The following is a 19,639-nucleotide window of genomic DNA, read 5'->3' as shown; positions in this document are numbered from 1 at the left end:
TCTCTCTCTCTCTCTCTCTCTCTCTCTCTCTCTCTCTCTCTCTCTCTCTCTCTCTCTCCCTCCCTCCCTCCCTCTGTCCCTCCTTCTCTCTCTCTATCTGTCTGTCTGTCTCTCTCTCTCTATCTGTCTGTCTGTCTCTCTGATTGTCTGCCCATCAGGTGATGAAAGGCAAATAGTCGCCATGGAGATCACACACACACACACACACACACACACACACACACACACACACACACACACACACACACACACACACACACACACACACACACACACACACACACACACACACACACACATGGACACACACATGGACACACACAGGCACACACACAGGCACACACACAGGCACACACACAGGCCAACAGAGAGGGTTGAAAGAAAGAGAGAGAGAGAGAGAGAGAGAGAGGGGGGGAGAATCAGAGAGAAGGGGCGTGTGCACCTCGATATAAAGAGCTCCTGTCCTCTCCTCTCCTCGCCTTGTCTCCACAACTCCACTCCTTCACTCTCCTCTCTCTCTCTTCTCGTCTTCATCCGCCCAGCTCTGCAGTGAGTACACTTTTTAAGAAACTTTAAATCTTTTATCACATTTAAAAAAAAGCTTTGCTTTTGTTATGAAAGTTGGACAACAGCCATTTCTTTTTACTCCAGTGGTTCTCAAACTTTTTTTTTTTTATTGCAAGGACCTCCCATAACTCTGAGAGAGTGCAAATGGGTACCAAATGGGACCCATAAGGGTCCCATTTGGTACCATTTTCACATTCTCCGTGTTACGGACCTGTAAGGGTCCATTTGGAACCCCGCCAACGATACCCAAGGGTCCCTGGACCTCAATTTGAGAACCACTGCAAGTTCATTTCAAGTATGCCTTCGAACTGGATTTATAATATTCATGATTTTGTCCTATTATTTGCTATTCTTTTGGTATTTGATGTTGTTCCTTTGTTTTCTGTCGGTGCTGGATATATTTACCTATACCAAAAAAAAGGCTCTATTGATAATAAATTCATCCGATGAGCACTTCTGTTTCAGTCTGATTTACAGAAAGGGAGACATTGTAGGAGAGACAGACAGTAGGACAGCTGAGAGAGAGACAGTGTAAGAGAGACAGACAGTAGGACAGCTGAGAGAGAGACAGTGTAGGAGAAACAGACAGACAGTAGGACAGCTGAGAGAGAGACAGTGTAAGAGAGACAGACAGTAGGACAGCTGAGAGAGAGACAGTGTAGGAGAGACAGACAGTGTTGGTGAAAAAAATGTGATTTTGATCATGCTCTATAATTATGTATTTCTACACTATGGTTTGGTTTAGTGTATACTTTGTTCTACATTGTATATATTTATGATGTAGTTCTGTATCGTTGTCGTCAGGCAGAAACCTTGTACCTCCATAATTCAACCTTGTACTTTTTTTTCTCTGTGAATTAATGCCCTACTTCGTCATACAAAAGTGTTGCACAAAAAGTTGCACTAAAAAAGCAGATCTACAAGCCCACCACGTGTCGCGCTGCGACGCGTTGTGGGCTTGTAGATCAGCTATTTTCACTATTATTTTATTTTTTTACAATAATGATGAACAAAGGAACGGTTTTGTCTTACGTATTGAGATGATCAGAGATCTGGGCCCACTGACGATGTGTCTGTGGGGAAATCTACATTATTTTAATTTAGAAAAGATTGCTGCTATATTTCTTTGAAAAAGCTTCGCGCCAATAGCTACCCATCGCTGTCGGGCAGAAACCGGCTATCTCTATGTTTCAACTTTTGAATTTGTCTTCATAAATCAGTGCTATTGAACACCCTCTACGTCTGTGTGTGGGTTTTTACAAATATTTAACCAATGAAAACTATTAAAAAAGTGTTTCTGACTAAACCTCCTAACTCCATTGGTTCCTAAAACTGTCGGACAAACCACCTACTGTAACTCCAACTTGTGGAGTTAGGTGGTCAAAACCTCCACTTGAGCTGTATTTGGGTAAATTGATGATAATATAAGGACACATTTTTGATGATGATGATGAGGTAGTATTGTGTTGTTCTAAAAACATGTTTTTTCTTTTTTCATTTCCTGAAAAGTTAATATTTTGAACATAGCTGGTTTCTGTCTGACAGCAGATATATCTGTATGCACTATTTTAACAGCAAATTAGCATTTTAGTGGTTTTGTAAGCTAGCTAGTTTTCTTTTTTAAAGTTGACACATTTCCATATTCAATTTATTTGTGCATACAAAGCAAAGTGTCAAAATAAAAACTAAGAAATAGTTTTTTTAATACGTTTTTATGTTGACACTTTGCTTTGGCAATGTAAACGCAAGTTTTCTCATGCCCAGTAAAGCTCCTTTTTGAATTGAACTGAATTGAGTTGTATGGACTTGGCTTATTGGACGACAAAGAAAACCAGCGGTAACTAAACCTGTACACGCCCACTGCTTTGAAAACCAATCCTGATACCATCCCCATAAGAACCACCCAGTCTTTGCATTGGCTCTGTGAAGCTGTTATTATTTAAATCTCAGAATAGTCTCCCCCCAGCTTTACCCCATTCATTGAATTTAGATATCACCAGTAGGAGGAGACTTTGTATGTCTTTTTAGTAAATCAGTGCCCTAATACATCATACAAGACTGTCGCACACAAGTTGTGAAAATAGCAGATGTACAAGCTCACAGCGCTTCACATCAGAGAGAGAGAGAGAGAGAGAGAGAGAGAGAGAGAGAGAGAGAAAGAGGTAGAGAAGCAGAGAGGCAGAGAGGCAGAGACTAGGCAGAGAGACACACAGATAGACAGAGAGAGAGAGAGAGAGAGAGAGAGAGAGAGAGAGAGAGAGAGAGAGAGAGAGAGAGAGAGAGAGAGAGAGAGAGAGGCAGAGACAGCTAGGCAGACAGACACACAGATAGACAGAGAGAGACAGAAAGAGAGAGAGAGAGAGAGAGAGAGAGGGACAGGGACAGTTGTGGAAAAAAGTACTCAACATTTTAACTTTTTTTTACATAAAAGTACAAAAGTATTTGTATCAAAACGTACTTAAAGTACCAAAAGTAAAAGTACTCATTATGAAGAATGTCCCATTTCAAATGTATAAACATCTTTTGAAAATAGTAGATCTACAAGATGCGACGCATTTTGAGCTTGTAGGTCGGCTGTTTTAAAATGGCGGAAATGTATACTGTAGGGCTGTAGAGAGAGAGAGAAAGAGAGAGAGGAAGAATAATTAGAGAAGCTATAGTATAGAGGCAAAAAGAGGAACGGGCCACTGTGTGTGCGAGCGAGATCAGACAAAAATGACCGCATGTCAATGTCTAGAAGTGTTGCAATGCCAGTGTGGAGTTTATAGAACATGGTTGTAATGAGACCAGAATTTCATCTGTTTCGGGTTTCTCTGTCTCGAACCCATTAAAACCACGACCACGCCCTTAACGAGAGAGAGAGAGAGAGAGAGAGAGGGGGGGAGGGAGAGAGAGAGAGGGTACGGATGAGGGAGAGTCTGAGAGAAAGAGAGAGAGAGAGTAGGGGGGGGGGTGGTGTATGCCATGGGTGTGGTGGGGAGACATTCTTGTTTGTGTTTAAACAGGATCAGTCTGGCGTCGGTTGTGCCAGCCTCTTTCATTCCTTTAATTTTCTCTCTACTCCCTCTTTTGTCTTGTCGAGTAGTTTGATCACGATAGCACACACTAGTATCTCTGTCTCTCTCTCTCTGTCTCTCTCTCTCTCTCTCTCTCTCTCTCTCTATCTCTCTCTCTCTCACATGCATGCGCACGCATACAGTGAACAGCAGAGCGACAGACAGGGTTGCATCTTCAGATGTCCCGAACTCAGAACTGTTGCACTTTAAGTGGTTCTCAAACCTTTTTGATGTATTTTTTTTTATTTCGAGGCCACCCGTGACTCTGAGAGTGTACAAATGGAACCGAATGGACCCGTGACGGGTCCATTCGGTTCCATTTGTACACTCTCAGAGTTACAGACCTGTAAGGGTCCATTTGGAACTCCCTCACAGAATCCAGAGTGTCTGTGGACCTCACTTTGAGAACAACTGCTTTGAATGCATCAGCAAAAAAATACAACGTTATTCAAGCATTTACAAAAGTTTTGAAGACGTAATACAGACATGCTTTTAATGACATTTTCAAAGTAGTAGGCATACAGTATGCGTACAGCAGATGGTTAATCATTATTGTCCCATCAAAGCGGTTGCATTGCCTTTGGCTTCTTCCCGGAAGCATGAATTCAAAGCAGATAACTCTAAAACAAACAATCAAATGGCACACGGACCACATGAGAGAGTATCCATGGACACGCCTAATAGGGAACACCTGCCAGGACAGGTGGGCGGAGGGCGGGGGTTAGTTTGTCGACAGGTGAGCCACACCTTGTCTCCACGTAGCCTCTTTTCCCAGACCACATGCAAAGCCTCCCGTGACTCTTGCCCTGTACCTCCAACAGTGGGTTCTACTGTTCAAACAGAGAAGGAGACAGTGTAGGAGAGACAGACAGTACAGCTGAGAGGGAGACAGTGTAGGAGAGACAGACAGTACAGCCGAGAGGGAGACAGCGTAGGAGAGACAGACAGTACAGCTGAGAGGGAGACAGTGTAGGACAGTAGGAGAGATATACAGTACAGCAGGGCCTGCTGAGAGGGAGACAGTGTAGGACAGACAGACCGTCGGGCAGCTGAGAGGGAGACAGTAAATGCACAATTCTTATGCTTTTGTAAGATTAATTATTTCTGTTTGACTGTTTTGTTTGACTTTTGCGATGTAGGAAATGTATGTTTTCTCATGCCAATAAAGCCACTTTGAACTTTTTGGGAGGGGGACAGTTTAGGAAAGACAGACAGACAGACAGACAGACAGACAGACAGACAGACAGACAGACAGCAGTAGAAGAGACAGAGTGTCGCTGAAGAAAAAGGTATCAACCTCCTGTGTATGATTCCGTCATAAACCACTAGAGGGCAGTAGATGTGGTTTCTGGTGTCTTGACTCTGGAGATGACATTTCACAGTGTGACGGCCCTCTTGTGTGTCTCTCTCTCTCTCTCTCCACTTGACTTCTAATGTTTGACCTTTTACCTCTGTCCTCTGTCCTCCTCAGCCATGTCTAAAGTTCCTCAACTGGCCGCTGCCATGATCCTCATGATCGACACCTTCGATAAGTTCGCCAAGAAGGACGGAGACGCCGAGTCACTCAGCAAGGGTGAGCTCAGTGACCTGCTCAAGTCCGAGCTGGGAGACTTCACAAGTGTAAGTGTACTGTATTAATTTGGGGGTCTTAGACATGAAAATGTTTGAGAATCACAAGAGCAAGCAAGGCTAAATACGCAACTACACTTTTAGAAACAAGCCCAAAAAACTCAACGCAACCCGCCAGACCAATATTCACAAGGGTCTTTACAGTACAGAAAAGCAAGCCCAAAGTCACTTATAAAAAGCAGACATGGCAACGCTGCTGTAAACCTGTGACGTGACAATGATGTTGATTTTGATTCTCTCTCTCTCTCTCTCTCTCTCTCTCTCTCTCTCTCTCTCCCTCCCTCCCTCCCTCCCTCTCCCTCTCTCTCTCTCTCTCTAGGGCGGTGATAAGGCGAAGGTAGATGAATTCTTCAACCAGCTGGACGAGAACAAGGACGGAACCATCTCCTTCCAGGAGTTCATGGTCTTCACAGCGTCGCTGACCATGTTGATCCAGGGGGAAATGTCCAAGGGGGGAAAAAAAGTGTAACGCATGTCATTTCATAACACAAATAAACATTGTTGATACAATTCTGTCTGCTTCAATGTTCCTTATAACTTAATCTATGTCTTCAACAGGGGGTTCGGGATCCCTGGGGGGGGGGCTGTCCTTAGAGTTAGTACAGGGGGGCCGGCAAATCTTTGTGTGATAGGAACTTAGTTTTTTACATTAACCGCTTGAACCCTAGCATCGCTATTATTCTCTCCTATTTGCCGAAATTAGCCGATCTACAAGCTCACGCGTTGTGATGCGTTGTGAGCTTGTAGATCAGATATTTTCGGTGAAGAAAATTGGTGTTGTAGAGGGGAAAAAAGAGCAGACCAAGTACAGAGCCAAATGTCAAGTTTACAATTGAGGGTTTGCGTGGTTAAATACACACAAAACAAACATTAATTTACACAACACTGATGACAGGGCTGTCAAACAAAGTCTATGAAGCTATGAAATCTATGAAAGTTTAATCTGCAACACATTTTTATACAATACAATATGTAGTGGGGGGTCCCTGCTTCATGTCTCACAGCTAAGGGGTCCTTGGCCTGAAAAACCTTGAAGACCCCTGATCTATGTTCCTCCCTTGTCACATCAGCCTCCTTGTTAACAATTCAAATAATGGGGGTGTAAGAGATTTTAGTTTTGTTGTTAAAATAGGTTTTAAACTCTCCAGAGACAGGGGGCAACAACTCAGAAGGTCCTGGTTGCGTCCGAAATCACATGCTACGTATCATCATGCAGTTTCCCACAATACTTTTGAGTGCATACATAGGGGCCTATGCTTCATTTTGGACATACTAATGATAACACACCTAATGTTAGGAAAGTGCCCCATCTTGTGAAAAAGCAGAGGTACTACACATACATATTCCTGTTTCATGCACTTGACAATAAAAAAAAAGGCGTGGGTTTCCGAGGCTACTTGACAATGACAAGCCATCTAATCTACATATTACATGTGTATAATAGAAACATTATTGACTTCACAATGGAGGTTTGGTCACTGTCTGTGATATAATTCCTCATATGTTGATGTCGCGGTTTCTGCATTACACTGTGACATTCATATAGTGTCAACTGTTGCCGTAGATGGGCAGTATTTCTAATACATGTACTGTAGTTGAAATACGTATTTAAAACACCTTTTTTGCATTTTGCATTTGGCTGGAACGTGAAAAAATATAGATGTAACTTGTATCAAGTTTCTTTCAGATCTTGTTTTTTCTGTATTTTAAATACATAATGTCATTTAATTCTCAAATTGACCTATTTTAAACATTTACACATATAAACTGGAATGAATGAAAAAAAGAAAAAAGAATAGTGAGATGACTACTCTGCCTCTGATTGGCTTACCCACCCTCAGAACAAATTCAACCACAAATGAGAGGCAGAGTATGGGGACTTCATATCACCTTGCCTCAACTAGCAAATGAAGCCTCATGGAAATGTCCTCATGCATTAAAGATAGTTTAATGGTGTGATAACTACATTACTGAAAAACGTCTACCCTGAAAGTGGGAGTTCCAAGTAAATCCTCTGTCATTTTCTACCTGCTGGTTGTTTTTAGATCATACTTGCACAGATGGTCTACAGGTAGTGTCCCTACATCCCAAAACAATCAGAATGCCAATATGTGGTTCAATTGTGAATCAGCAATCTTTTATATAAGGCCTTAAATAGGCGGAAATAGCAAAAAGTTGACTTTTCTGGGCAATATATACTTCTAACTTTGGTCCAACTCTTTATCAGGGGTAGAACTAGATGTGAAATTGTTTTTTCATGTCTTTAAGATGTCCTCTTCCGGAAATGGATGGTCAGAAGTTTTACTTTTACTGCAAAAGTCATGAAATTCATCCATTAACCCTGCAAGACCCGGATATATTTCTACTTACAAAAAAAAATAATCAACCTTTCAGATGGTGTTTTAGGAGTACTTTGGAGAGGAAAATATAATGTTTTTTAAAAAAAATAGTTTTCGTAAGGTTTTATTGAAATGTTGTAATATTACAACAGTGGGTCTAACGGGTAGCAGAATTTCCTATAGGCCATTTTTACTAACTGTCAGAATAACATGGCAAATGTCTATATACTTCACTAAAACAACTTAAGGGTTCATTTATATGGTTATGGTTTATCATTTGGCCTCAGAACAGTATACATTATGAATAATATTGGGCCTCAGAACAGTACATTATGAATAATAACATCAATAAGCCATATTTTTAAGAATTTTGATTTTATTAAAAGAACAAAATGAAAAACAGTACAATGAATGTACTAAAGAAACCTAATTACAATATACACTGGTCACAATGTGATGCAAACAGCCCTCCACCGAAGACCAATTCACACCTGCTCAAAATGAAACGGGCACCCCCTCTCACACATGATGCCGCTGATCCCTGTTCTGACCCATACTTTGAACCCCCAGGGATGTGGCTTGCCTCTCATGTACTGCTTGATGCTGCTGAACCTCCCCTTGAATGGAATCATCATCTCATCCACAGAGTTGTGCTCTTCTGGCACCACCTGTAGGCACTTCTCTCTGAACGAATTCAGCCATGGTCGGATTTTCCAGAGTTTGTCCTTCTTTTCACTCTCTGGCACTGTCAAGTTGTCAACTAGATGTAACGAGGTCATCAAAGACTGAAATCTGTTGCGTGGCATCACATCAGCTACAGGGGCATATCGTGTGTTGGCTTCCCAGTACATTCGGCATCCATTCATTTGTACAAGGCCCATGTTCAGATGCATGCCCATCATTTGCTCTATTTCTTTTCCACTTGTGTTAACTGATGTTCCTGATGTTTGAAGGCTGTACACATTTGTGTTTGTTGTCAGGGAGTCAATCATGTCTTCGGACACAAACCGGCGGAAGTACTGCAGTGGTGTGTGGAGTGAACTCACATCTTCAGTCAAAGGTGGACCAGAAAAGTCTGTATTAGGGCTGATGAAGGTCTTCTTCTGCCACTGATATCTTTCACTGGGTTTGGCGTGTTTGGCCGGTTGGGGGGGGGGGCAGTGGGTCAGTGGGTTCACTGGGTTCACTGGGTGGATGGTTTTCTTTGGACTCCTCTCCACAGGCCTCTTCATCCGACTCTTCATCAGTTTCAGTAAAGTCGATGTCCACATCACTCTCTCCATTCATTACAATATCCAACACATCCCTTGCAGTGAAGCGAGGCTCTCTCCTTGCTTGTGGCATTCTGAAATGAAAATAAAGAAATACCATTAGTACATTAGTACTAGCACATCTCACTGCAGGTACATATTTCACAAGTCACACAATACTGTCTGGCCAACCTATTGTACTTTGCTTATCCTCACAAGTGGCATCAGTGATGATACTTAGCACCATCAGTGATGAATGATGATGCTTAGCCTAACAAAGGGATTGGGGATGACTGTAAGTGGGCAATCCCAACACCCATCACATGAACAATGATGAGAGATTCTTAACTGGGCGACTCCCATATGAACAATTACCATACACTGATTGCTAACCACAAACATTACCAAAATGTTTTACTAAAACATTATAGGCAATGACATGTTATAAGCTAATGATGCAGTATATTTGTCTTCGAGTACAATTGGTTACAATATACAAATTGGTATATATATATATATATTTATATACACACACACACACACACACACACACACACACACACACACACACACACACACACACACACACACATATACCAATTTGTATGTTTTAACCAATTGTACTCGAAGACAAATATACTGCTTTAGCTTATAAGTTATAACATTTCATTGCCTATAATGGTTTAGCAAAACATTTTGGTTTACATGTTTGTGGTTATTTGTGGTATATATATATATATATATATAGTAATGCAATGTGGGGAAAATACACATAATTGTATAAATGTATTGTGAAAACTATAAGACTCCACTTAGCCAGGTGAACAGGTGGCATTGCTATTTGCTACCACTATGACCCAGAGTTGTAAAAAAACAACAAGTATAAAGCATGCTCTAATTTACATTTGGGGGATATCTTTCCCAATAATATCATATGTACATGTTCTAGACATTCTAATGATCACCAAAAAAAATATTGAAGACATTTTACTTACTTTTTTGTGAGAAATCCTGTCCAGTGAAAAAGAGATTGTTCTTCCTTCAAGGATTTTCAAGTTGTGACTTTTCCTGCCTCTGTGGGGGGTATTTATATGCAAATATCCCGGCCAATGACATTGCAAGACTAAACAATAGGATCCAATGATGATGTTTAGGTGAAAGAATAACAGGAAAACAAATGATTTATACCATGTTTTTGATAAAATACAAATGTTGTAATATTACAACTGCGGGTCTTGGAGGGTTAAGTGACCACTGCAAAAAAAAACGCCTACCCTGAAATAGGGTGTTCCAAGCCAATCCTTTCTCATTTTACTTGCTGGTTGTTTTCACATCATACTTGCACAGATGGTCTACAGCCTTTTATATAAGGCTTTATTATGGGTGGAAATAGCAAAAAGTGGACTTTTCTGAGGAATATTCACATGTAATACTGGTCCTACTCTTCTATCAGGGGTGCATTACATTACATTACAGTCATTTAGCAGACGCTTTTATCCAAAGCTTACAATAAGTGCATTCAACATAGGTAGGGAACTAAACTACTAATCACCCAGAAGTATTAAGTGCATTCTCTTCTAAAACAAGCAACCAAGAGTATACCTAGCGCTAAAGTAAAAGTGCAATATATCAGCTACCTACTTTCATAAACAGATGAGGCAAAATAGGAAAATCAAATGCAAATGAGCAAGTGCTAAACCAAATAAGTGTATCGAATAAACAAGATCCAATAAAACAATAAAACAAGAGTTTGTACAACTAGTTAACAACAAGTAGGCAAGGCGAAGAGGAAGGGTAGTGTTTCCTGAAGAGGTGGGTTTTCAGCAGTGACTCTGCTGTCCTGACATCAGTGGGGAGTTCATTCAACCACTGTGGGGCCAGAACAGAAAAATGTTGTGACAGTGAAGATCGGCCAGAAGGACCCTTGAGCGGTAAAACAAAATGTGACATTGTTTTTTTTTTCATATCTTTAAGATGTCCTCTTCATGAAATGGATTGTCCCAAATTGTACTTTTACTGCAAAAGTCATGAAATTCATCCATGAAGTGGCTCACCACTGCAAAAACACACCTACCCTGAAATAGGGAGTTCATTTTCTACACGCTGGTTGTTTTCACACTGCACTTATACACATATGGTCGTACAGGTAGTGTCCAGCAGCCCTTTATATAATATAAGGCCTTATTCAAGGCAGAAATAGGAATACTCACTTGTGATTTTGGTCGGAGGTAGAACAAAACCTGACCTTGTTGGCGGACCCAGGGGGTCTGGCTTACATGAGGCTTTGTACCTGTTTTCTCCATACATGGGCATGGTCACTTTGTCCTTAGGCCCCAGCCATAAAAGTCTGTCCCCCTTTCGTCCATACATGGGCATGTTTTGTACCTGTTTTCTCCATACATGGGCAAAAAAATGGTTTTGGTCACTTTGTCCTTAGGCCCCAGCCATAAAAGTCTGTCCCCCTTTCGTCCATACATGGGCATGTTTTGTACCTGTTTTCTCCATACATGGGCAAAAAACAGGTTTTGGTCACTTTGCCCTTAGGCCCCAGCCATAATAAAAGTCTGTCCCCCTTTCGTCCATACATGGGCATAGACACAGGCTGACACGTCATGTGAAGTCTGGGTCTGGCAAAACCAGGGGCCTGTTCCTCGAAAGGTGAATTAAATAAGCCTGGCCTTAAGCCAAATCCAGGCTTGACAAAGTCGGGTCCGAAAAGCCTCGTTTATTCCGTTCCTCGAACGCCAAGCCAGGCTGAAAAGGAGAAACTTTGTCGAGCTAGGCTATGTCAAGCCAGGCTGTGTCCAGCCAGGCTGAATGGGCGGCGATTCGCCGGCGACGTATTTCTATAAAAGACCATGAACTCGAGCGCAGATTCCTTGAACTTGACCAATCATGGGCATGGCAGCGGGGAACAAAACTCGAGCAGCGTTTTTCTCTGTGGCCGAACAGCAGCAGCTCATGCAAGCATATGAGGAAGTGAAACATGTTATCAACAGAAAAGGAAACACGGCCGTTATTAATAAATCCAGGGAGAAAGCGTGGCAAAGTATTGCAAGCACACACAGAGTGTGTGTGTGTGTGTGTGTGTGTGTGTGTGTGTGTGTGTGTGTGTGTGTGTGTGTGTGTGTGTGTGTGTGTGTGTGTGTGTGTGTGTGTGTGTGTGTGTGTGTGTTTGCGACGGACGGGCAACAGGACGGACGGACGGGACAGGACGGGCCGGGGGGGGGGGGGGGTGGGGGGTAGTTGACCGCGACGGGATGAGCGGGGGACGGGACGAGACACGCAATAACCCCACATTTGCAAGACCACTTTGGTAGAGGTTTGGGTTGTGTAGTTACCTTGCCATCATGATGTAACTCCAAAGGTGGACAAGAAATAAAAAACTATTTCTCCATTGACTAGAAATTGATAATTTAAAATATGCTCCTTATTGACTTACACAGAGGCTCTGTGAATGAATGTTATGTATGTGTTAGACATTTTTTATAATATTAAAAAAAATTGGTAATATATTACCAAACATCTAACAACAATATGAACTAGAAAAAGTGCTCCTCGGAGCACAGGTCTCCGCCAGGTCAGGTAGGCTATTGTGGCCTCCTGGTGGCGCTATAACAGGCCAACGTGAAAAGGGTGACATTTCTTCTTAGGCCTTGCACGACAATCGGACACTGACTGCATTCATGATTTGAGGCATTTTGTTAAAAAACATTTGTTTCACTAAATTAGACCTGTTGGTGGCGCTATAACAGGCCAATGTTAAAAGGGTGGCATTTGTTCCTCAACATAGTGTGAATGTGTGTGCAAAGTTTGAGCGCAATTGGACGCTGCGTTCATGATTTGCGGAATGTTGTTAAAAACAAGCCAATAATGCAAACTTTAGATGTCAATCTTAGCCAATCAGTATGGAATATGAAAAATCAAACACATCCGTCGTGATCACATGACTATAGAGATCATGTGTACCGAATTGCGTGAAATTTGGATAAAATTGGAAGGAGTAGTATAAAATAATGTGTTTTACATAAGTCGGTCTCCTGGTGGCGCTATAAAAGGCAGATGTGAAAAATGCAGGGCAAAGGTTTTTCCTTGACCTCTAGGGAGTGTGCATACAAAGTTTTACACAGATCGGTGCAGCTATAGGTAAAAACACGAATCAGCCTGTTATAGCGCCACCATGAGGCTGATTTGACTAAATTCAAATGGTAGTTCTTCCTCGGTCTAGTGGGACTGTGCGTGCAAAATTTCACGGAAATTGCATGCTGTGTTCATGATTTGAGGCATTTTGTTCAAAACGGAGCACTCCTGCAAACTTTGGAAGACATTTTTAGCCAATCAGGATGGAATATGAGAAATCTGAAAGAACTGTTTCGTTTAATGACTAAAGAGATACGGTGTACCGATTTGCGTGACTTTTGGACAAAATCTGTAGGAGTACTGTCAAAAAATGTGTTTTGCACAAATCGGCCTCCTGGTGGCGCTATAAAAGGCCCATGAGAAGAATTTGGGGCAAAGGTTCTGAATTGGCATCCAGGGAGTGTGTGTGCACAGTTTCGCTGCGATCAAGACAACGGTGCCAGAGATTAGCTGGTCACAGACGGACGGACGGACACACGGACACAAGGACACACGGACGGACGGACGGACGGGGTGGAAAACATACTCTCTCGCCATGCCTTTCGGCCTGGCGGAGACAACTATAGTGTTAACAGAGTGACAATGACATATCACATGAGTCATTGTGAAACAATTATGATTCATGGTCACACACTATTTCAGTAATATAATTACATTGATTATATCTTATTGTATTGATTTCATTTTATTTGAATGCAGGGTCATTAAAATGAGTCCATATACAAACACATGTTTTGAATTAACTGTGGAAAAACTTCAAGAACAAGGCACTGGATTAAGTAAGCTTGGCTGTTAGCCTGCTCCTGACCAGGCTAACTTCACAGCTAAATTGCCATGGTAACTAAGCTAGGCTTGCTTCAATTCTCTTTTGTGGAATCGGATAAGGCTAAACTTAGCCAGTGTGAACTGGCTAAACTAATCTTCAAGATAATTCAGCTTTTGTGGAACCGATTCAGCTCTAATCCTGGCTAAATTAAGCCAGGATAGGTGGTAAAGCCAGGCTTTAGCTCTAATTCACCTTTTGAGGAACAGGCCCCAGGTCTCCTGGTCTTGTTTTTTCATAACTTTGACTTGTCATCTAACTATCAACCATCAAACTATTTACATTGACTGCAAAGGTCATGAAATTCTTCAATAAAATGTCTGCACCAAGAAAATGCAGAACTGCCCCCAACCTTGCATGAAAAAGGGATCATATTTGCCCAGATTGTCTACAGGTAAGACCCCTACACCCCAAAGCCACCAGACAAATATGTTAAAATTGGCTTGTATTGTGAATCCGCAGGGTTTTATAGGCTCTTGGGCCTGGTTAAAGGCTTTTTTTTTTTTTTGAGTTACTAAAGAGTTACTTCTAATCCTGATCTATTAATACTGTAAAATGCCTACAAATACAACAAAATGACTGCTTCAGGGAATACAGTTTGATACCATGTTTTACCCTGCCACTTCATATTCATATGGAATCTATGATCCTCAGGTAGGCCTAATATCTCTACACCTCAAAGCCTCAGGAATGACAAAATATATTTCTATAAGCTCATACAACCTAAATGCAGTATGGCTTAAGTACATGCTGTAGAATACACTTTTTGTGTGCCATTCTTAATGAATAATCATCAATCAGCAGCTTATGGAAAACGGTTTGGCCCCCGTCAGTCAGTCCCCCCCCCCCCCCTCACACTGCTCAAAAAAGTTAATAAATATATGAAATTGAGAATAAGCTGCTGATTGATGATTATTCATTAAGAATGGCACACAGTAGTGTATTCTACTTAGCCCATACTGCATTTTAAGTCTGGCTACCATAGAAGGCTTATAGAACTATATTTTGTCATTCCATCTGTTTTGAGGCATCAGGATATTTGGCCTACCTGAGAAACATCCTTAGATTCCACATGAATATGGAGTGGGTAAAAACATGGTATCAGAATACATGTCCTGTTAGTAAGCAGTCATTTTGTTTGCAGGCATTTTACAGTAATATATTAGGATTAGAAGTAACTCTGAAAAAAAAAATCATATATAATATTTAACAAGGCCTAGGAGCCTAAAATCCTGCTGATTCACAATACAGAATATTTTGACATATCTTTCTGGTTGTTTGGGTGTTGGGGTCCTACCTGTAGACAATCTGTGCAAATATGATGTAAATCCAACCAGTAGGTGGTCAATGAAGCAGGATTAACTTAGGTAGGTAGGGACTTTTCGGCATTGTTTTTTTCTTTTTGCAAATGTTCATGGATACATTTCATGAATTTCGACATCTAAGAAAAAATTCGGACCATCCATTTCATGAAGAGGACAAGTCAAAGTTATGGAAAAAAAAGTGACGTTTATTTCTACCCCTGATAGAAGAGTAGGACCAGTATTCCATGTGAATATTTCTAAGAAAAGTCCACTTTTTGCTATTTCTGCCTGTAATAAGGCCTTGTATAAAAGGCTGCTGATTCACAATAGAACCAAATATTGGCATTCTGATTGTTTTAGGATGTAGAGAGTAGGGACACTACCTGTAGACCATCTGTGCAAGTATGATGTAAAACAAAAAACATCAGGTAGAAAATGAGAAAGGATTGACTTCAAACTCCCTTTTTCAGGGTAGGCGTGTTTTGGCAGTGGTGAGTCACTTTGTGGATGAATTTCATGACTTTTGCAGTAAAAGTAAAACTTCTGACTATCATTCAGCAAGAGGACATCTTAAAGACATGAAAAAAACAATGTCACATCTAGTTCTACCCCTGATAAAGAGCTGGACCAAAGTTACAAGTAAATATTGCTCAGAAAAGTAAACTTTTTGCTATTTCCGCCTATTTAAGGCCTTATATAAAAGACTGCTGATTCACAATAGAACCACAAATTGGCATTCTGATTGTTTTGGGATGTAGGGACACTACCTGTAGACCATCTGTACAAGTATGATCTAAAAACAACCAGCAGGTAGAAAATGACAGAGGATTTACTTGGAGCTCCCACTTTCAGGGTAGGCGTTTTTTTGCCTATGTGGTGAGTCACTTCATGGATCAATTTCATGACCTTTGCAGTAAAAGTAAAACTTTTACTGCATAAAGCGTCGGTGCAGAAAAAGGTAGGAAAAAAATCATGTGCATGATTTTATCATGGACCACTAGAGGGCAGTAGATGTGGTTTCTGGTGTCTGGACTCTGGAGATGACATTTCACAGTGTGACGGCTGTGACAGTGTGACCACACACTGTCACTGTTTTGACACATGGCCTATCAATGGTGCACAATTGTAAATTCAATTCAATTCAATCTTTATTTCAGACCCAAGGCGATCCATATCACAAAATAAAAAAACACCATACAAAATATAACAAAAGAAAAAGAAATACAATAAAAAGAATTCCACCATGTTCAGTTTTGAACATACAGACAAGTGCGCCAATGGTTCCACAGTCTAGAGGAGAACCTGACAGAACTACGTAACGGGTTACTTATGACAGAAATGATGTCATTTACTGACTCAGATGCCCTACACATAAATCTATACATAAGATTGCGTAGCACAGCAGGGCAGGTGGGTACCCCAACACTAACAAACATCTGGCTTGCACTGGAGCTTCTTGGAGCTCTCAGCAGCAGCCGCATACAGTCATTATAAGCCACTGTGAGTCGTCTGATGCTGCCTTGCTTGTAGCGACACCACAGGTGTGCAGTATACAGAGGTGTACAAAAAGATTTAAATAGTGAAATCTTCACCGGTACTGAGCACATGCTAAATTTGCGACACAGCATGTTCCCTTGAGCATACAGCTTCCGACGCTGTCTATATATGTCCTTGTCATCAGAGAGGTCGTATGGAAAGTCGTATGGACAAAGAGAAACCACCAAAAGCAGAGTTTAAGGTTATTTATTCAGACATTAACAAACAAATCATTCTCTCTCACCATGGCTCTGGACTGGATTAGAAAATAGTCAGGGTGGGGTTCAGGCCAATTTGTAGGTTTGTCAGGAGACACACCTGCAACCACTGATTGGGCCAAGCCACCTTGTCTGTGGACAAGGTTTCGTAAAAGAGGTGTTGAAGAGGAACACTGGCCATTACACTGGACATTACATTGAAGGGAAAAATATCTTATAATCTTAAATGAAATGTACCTAAAGTATTTTGTGTCTGTTTATGGCTCGTGAAGAGAAGTGACAGTATCGGAAATCACCCTGAGTATTTGGTTTGTTCTGGTGGGAGGGGCCATGGGGCTATATAGGGGTGAGCTGTCCATTTTCTCGCAGTGTGCTGTCTGAGGTCTGCTGAGAGAGGTGCTCAGTGTCCAGTCTCTAAGAAGGTGTGGTATTTTGGTGTTTAAATGCATTTGTTTATTTGTCATTATATAACTCATTATAATCATTAGATAATTTGTTATATTTTATTTTTATTGTAATAATACTTGACTTATAATATTGGATTATTTTGAGTTATAGGTTTTCTTTGTCCTGATTTACAGACGTCTGGTCTCCATTGTATTTTGATACTTTATTCTTGACACTTGGGGGAAATAAAAACGTGTTCAAACTTGCCTATCTGCGTGCCTCTTGCCATCCTTGAGAACATGTGTAGTTGTACTTGAAGGTACTAAAGGGTACACACTACCCGGCCTCACCCAACCTGGGGTGTGACATCGGCCCTCCTGCGTGTCGCTCTCCCTCTCTCCATTTGACTTCTAATGTTTGTCCTCTGTCCCCCTTAGCCATGTCTCAGAAAGTTCCTCAACTGGCCGCTGCCATGATCCTCATGATCGACACCTTCAATAAGTTCGCCAAGAAGGACGGAGACGCTGAGTCACTCAGCAAGGGTGAGCTCAGTGACCTGCTCAAGTCCGAGCTGGGAGACTTCACAAGTGTGAGCGTTCTTTTTAAATTATTTGTACTCCTTTTACTGTTGGCCAGTGTTCATTTTGTTACCCATTTTTTTTAATCGACTACCTTTTTTTCACTGACAAAAACTAAATGTAAACGAAGCCATGATGACAAACTATGACTATAAATATATTGACAATTCTGTCAACAAATAAAAACTACACAAGTGTTAGGGAGGACTAGTGGAGAAGAGACTAGTAGAAGGTCCTACACAGATTTAGTATAGGACCTTCACAAGTGCAGTGATGGAAGAAGTCTTCAGCATTTACTAAAAGCGACACCATGTAAAAAAAAGAATAAAATGTAATGTCAAATCTGTATGGTAGAATATGTTAATACAATATAACTTATACAATTGGGATGGTTGTATTTGGTCTCCCTGCTCTTCTATTGAGACATTTAGATCCTGTGTCTATAGGTGAGACATGACCTTTGACACCATCCTGTTTCTGGTTTGACACAAAATTTGACCTGAAGGTCAAGATTTAATTCATCCCGAGCAGGCAAACAGGGAAAAAGTTGATATATTTTTGAAACATTTTAACCACACAAATCTGGTATGGGCCACAAATATTATTCAGATGGGGATACGTGGATAATTACATACTGTATTAATTTGATGGTCTTTGACATGAAAATGTTTGAGAACCACTGTAAACAACATTTAGCAAGCAAGGTCAAATACGCAACTACACTTTTAGAAACGAGCCCAAAAAATGCAACGCAACCCGCAACTACCAATATTCACAAGCGTCTTTACAGCACAGAAAAGCAAGCCCAAAGTCTCTTATAAAAAGCGGACATGGCAACACTTCTGTAAACCTGTGATGTAACAATGATGATTCTGATTCTCTCTCACTCCCTCCTGCTCTCTCTAGGGCGGTGAAAAGGTGAAGGTAGATGAATTCTTCAACCAGCTGGACGAGAACAAGGACGGAACCATCTCCTTCCAGGAGTTCATGGTCTTCACAGCGGCGCTGACCATGATGATCCAGGGACTGTCCAAGAAAGGAATTTAATTCAATCAATGCAACTTCCATCTAGAGAGAGAGGATGATGGAATGGGTGACCATGCTGTGGGGTCTATACCTTGCTGTGACTCATGGAGAAAACAATAACGCATGTTCACGAGTTGGGGGGGGAAAAAGTGTAACATGTCATTTCATAACACAAATAAACATTGTTGATACAATTCTGTCTGCCTCAATGTTCCTTATAACTTAATCTGTGTCAGGGGTCTTGGGACCCCTGGGGGGTCCTTAGAGTTACTACAGGGGGGCCGGCAAATTTTTTTGTGATAGGAACTTTGTTTTTTACATTAACCACTTGAACCCTAGCATCGCTATTATTCTTATTAACCGATCTACAAGCTCACTTGTTGTGAGCTTGTAGATCAGCTATTTTTGGTGAAGAAAATTGGTGTTGTAGAGGTTAAAAAAGAGCAGACCAAGTACAGAGCCAAATGTCAAGTTTACAATTGAGGGTTTGCGTGGTTAAATACACACAAAACAAACATTAATTTACACAACACTGATGACAGGGCTGTCAAACAAAGTCTATGAAATCTATGAAAAAGTTTAATATGCAACACATTTTTATACAATATGTAGTGGGGGTCCCTGCTTCATGTCTCTCACAGCTAAGGGGTCCTTGGCCTGAAAAACCTTGAAGACCCCTGATCTATGTTCCTCCCTTGTCACACCAGCATCCTTGTTAACAATTCAAATAATGGGTGTAAGAGATTTTAGTTTTGTTAAAATAGGTTTTAAACTCTCCAGAGACAG

General features: G+C 41.1%; 1 protein-coding gene across 2 annotated transcripts; it reads left to right on the top strand.

Moving 5' to 3' along the window:
* Nucleotides 1-389: 389 nt before the first annotated feature.
* Nucleotides 390-19,049, top strand: LOC308084731 (ictacalcin-like). Of its 2 annotated transcripts, none has more exons than XM_080427578.1 (3): nt 390-549; nt 17,687-17,838; nt 18,734-19,049. In XM_080427578.1, the coding sequence occupies exons 2-3, from the start codon at nt 17,689-17,691 to the stop codon at nt 18,872-18,874; spliced, it is 291 nt and encodes a 96-aa protein (XP_080283704.1). In that variant the 5' UTR covers nt 390-549; nt 17,687-17,688; the 3' UTR covers nt 18,875-19,049. The 2 variants fall into 2 exon arrangements, with proteins under 2 accessions (XP_080283704.1, XP_080283703.1); XM_080427577.1 differs by lacking the exons at nt 17,687-17,838; nt 18,734-19,049 and adding exons at nt 5,095-5,243; nt 5,572-5,762 and having other exon boundaries at nt 396-549.
* Nucleotides 19,050-19,639: the final 590 nt, after the last annotated feature.

This window comes from Gymnoscopelus braueri (genome assembly GCF_963280865.1).
Source record: "Gymnoscopelus braueri genome assembly, chromosome: 4".
NCBI classification, from domain to species: domain Eukaryota; kingdom Metazoa; phylum Chordata; class Actinopteri; order Myctophiformes; family Myctophidae; genus Gymnoscopelus; species Gymnoscopelus braueri.
This window is presented reverse-complemented; position numbering and strand designations above follow the sequence as displayed.

Bases quoted from the DNA above. Each gene is read 5' to 3' on its own strand.
- LOC308084731 (XM_080427577.1), top strand. From the start codon at position 5,097: ATGTCTAAAGTTCCTCAACTGGCCGCTGCCATGATCCTCATGATCGAC. The intron at 5,244-5,571 runs GTAAGTGTACTG...CTCTCTCTCTAG, and splicing joins AGCTGGGAGACTTCACAAGT to GGCGGTGATAAGGCGAAGGT.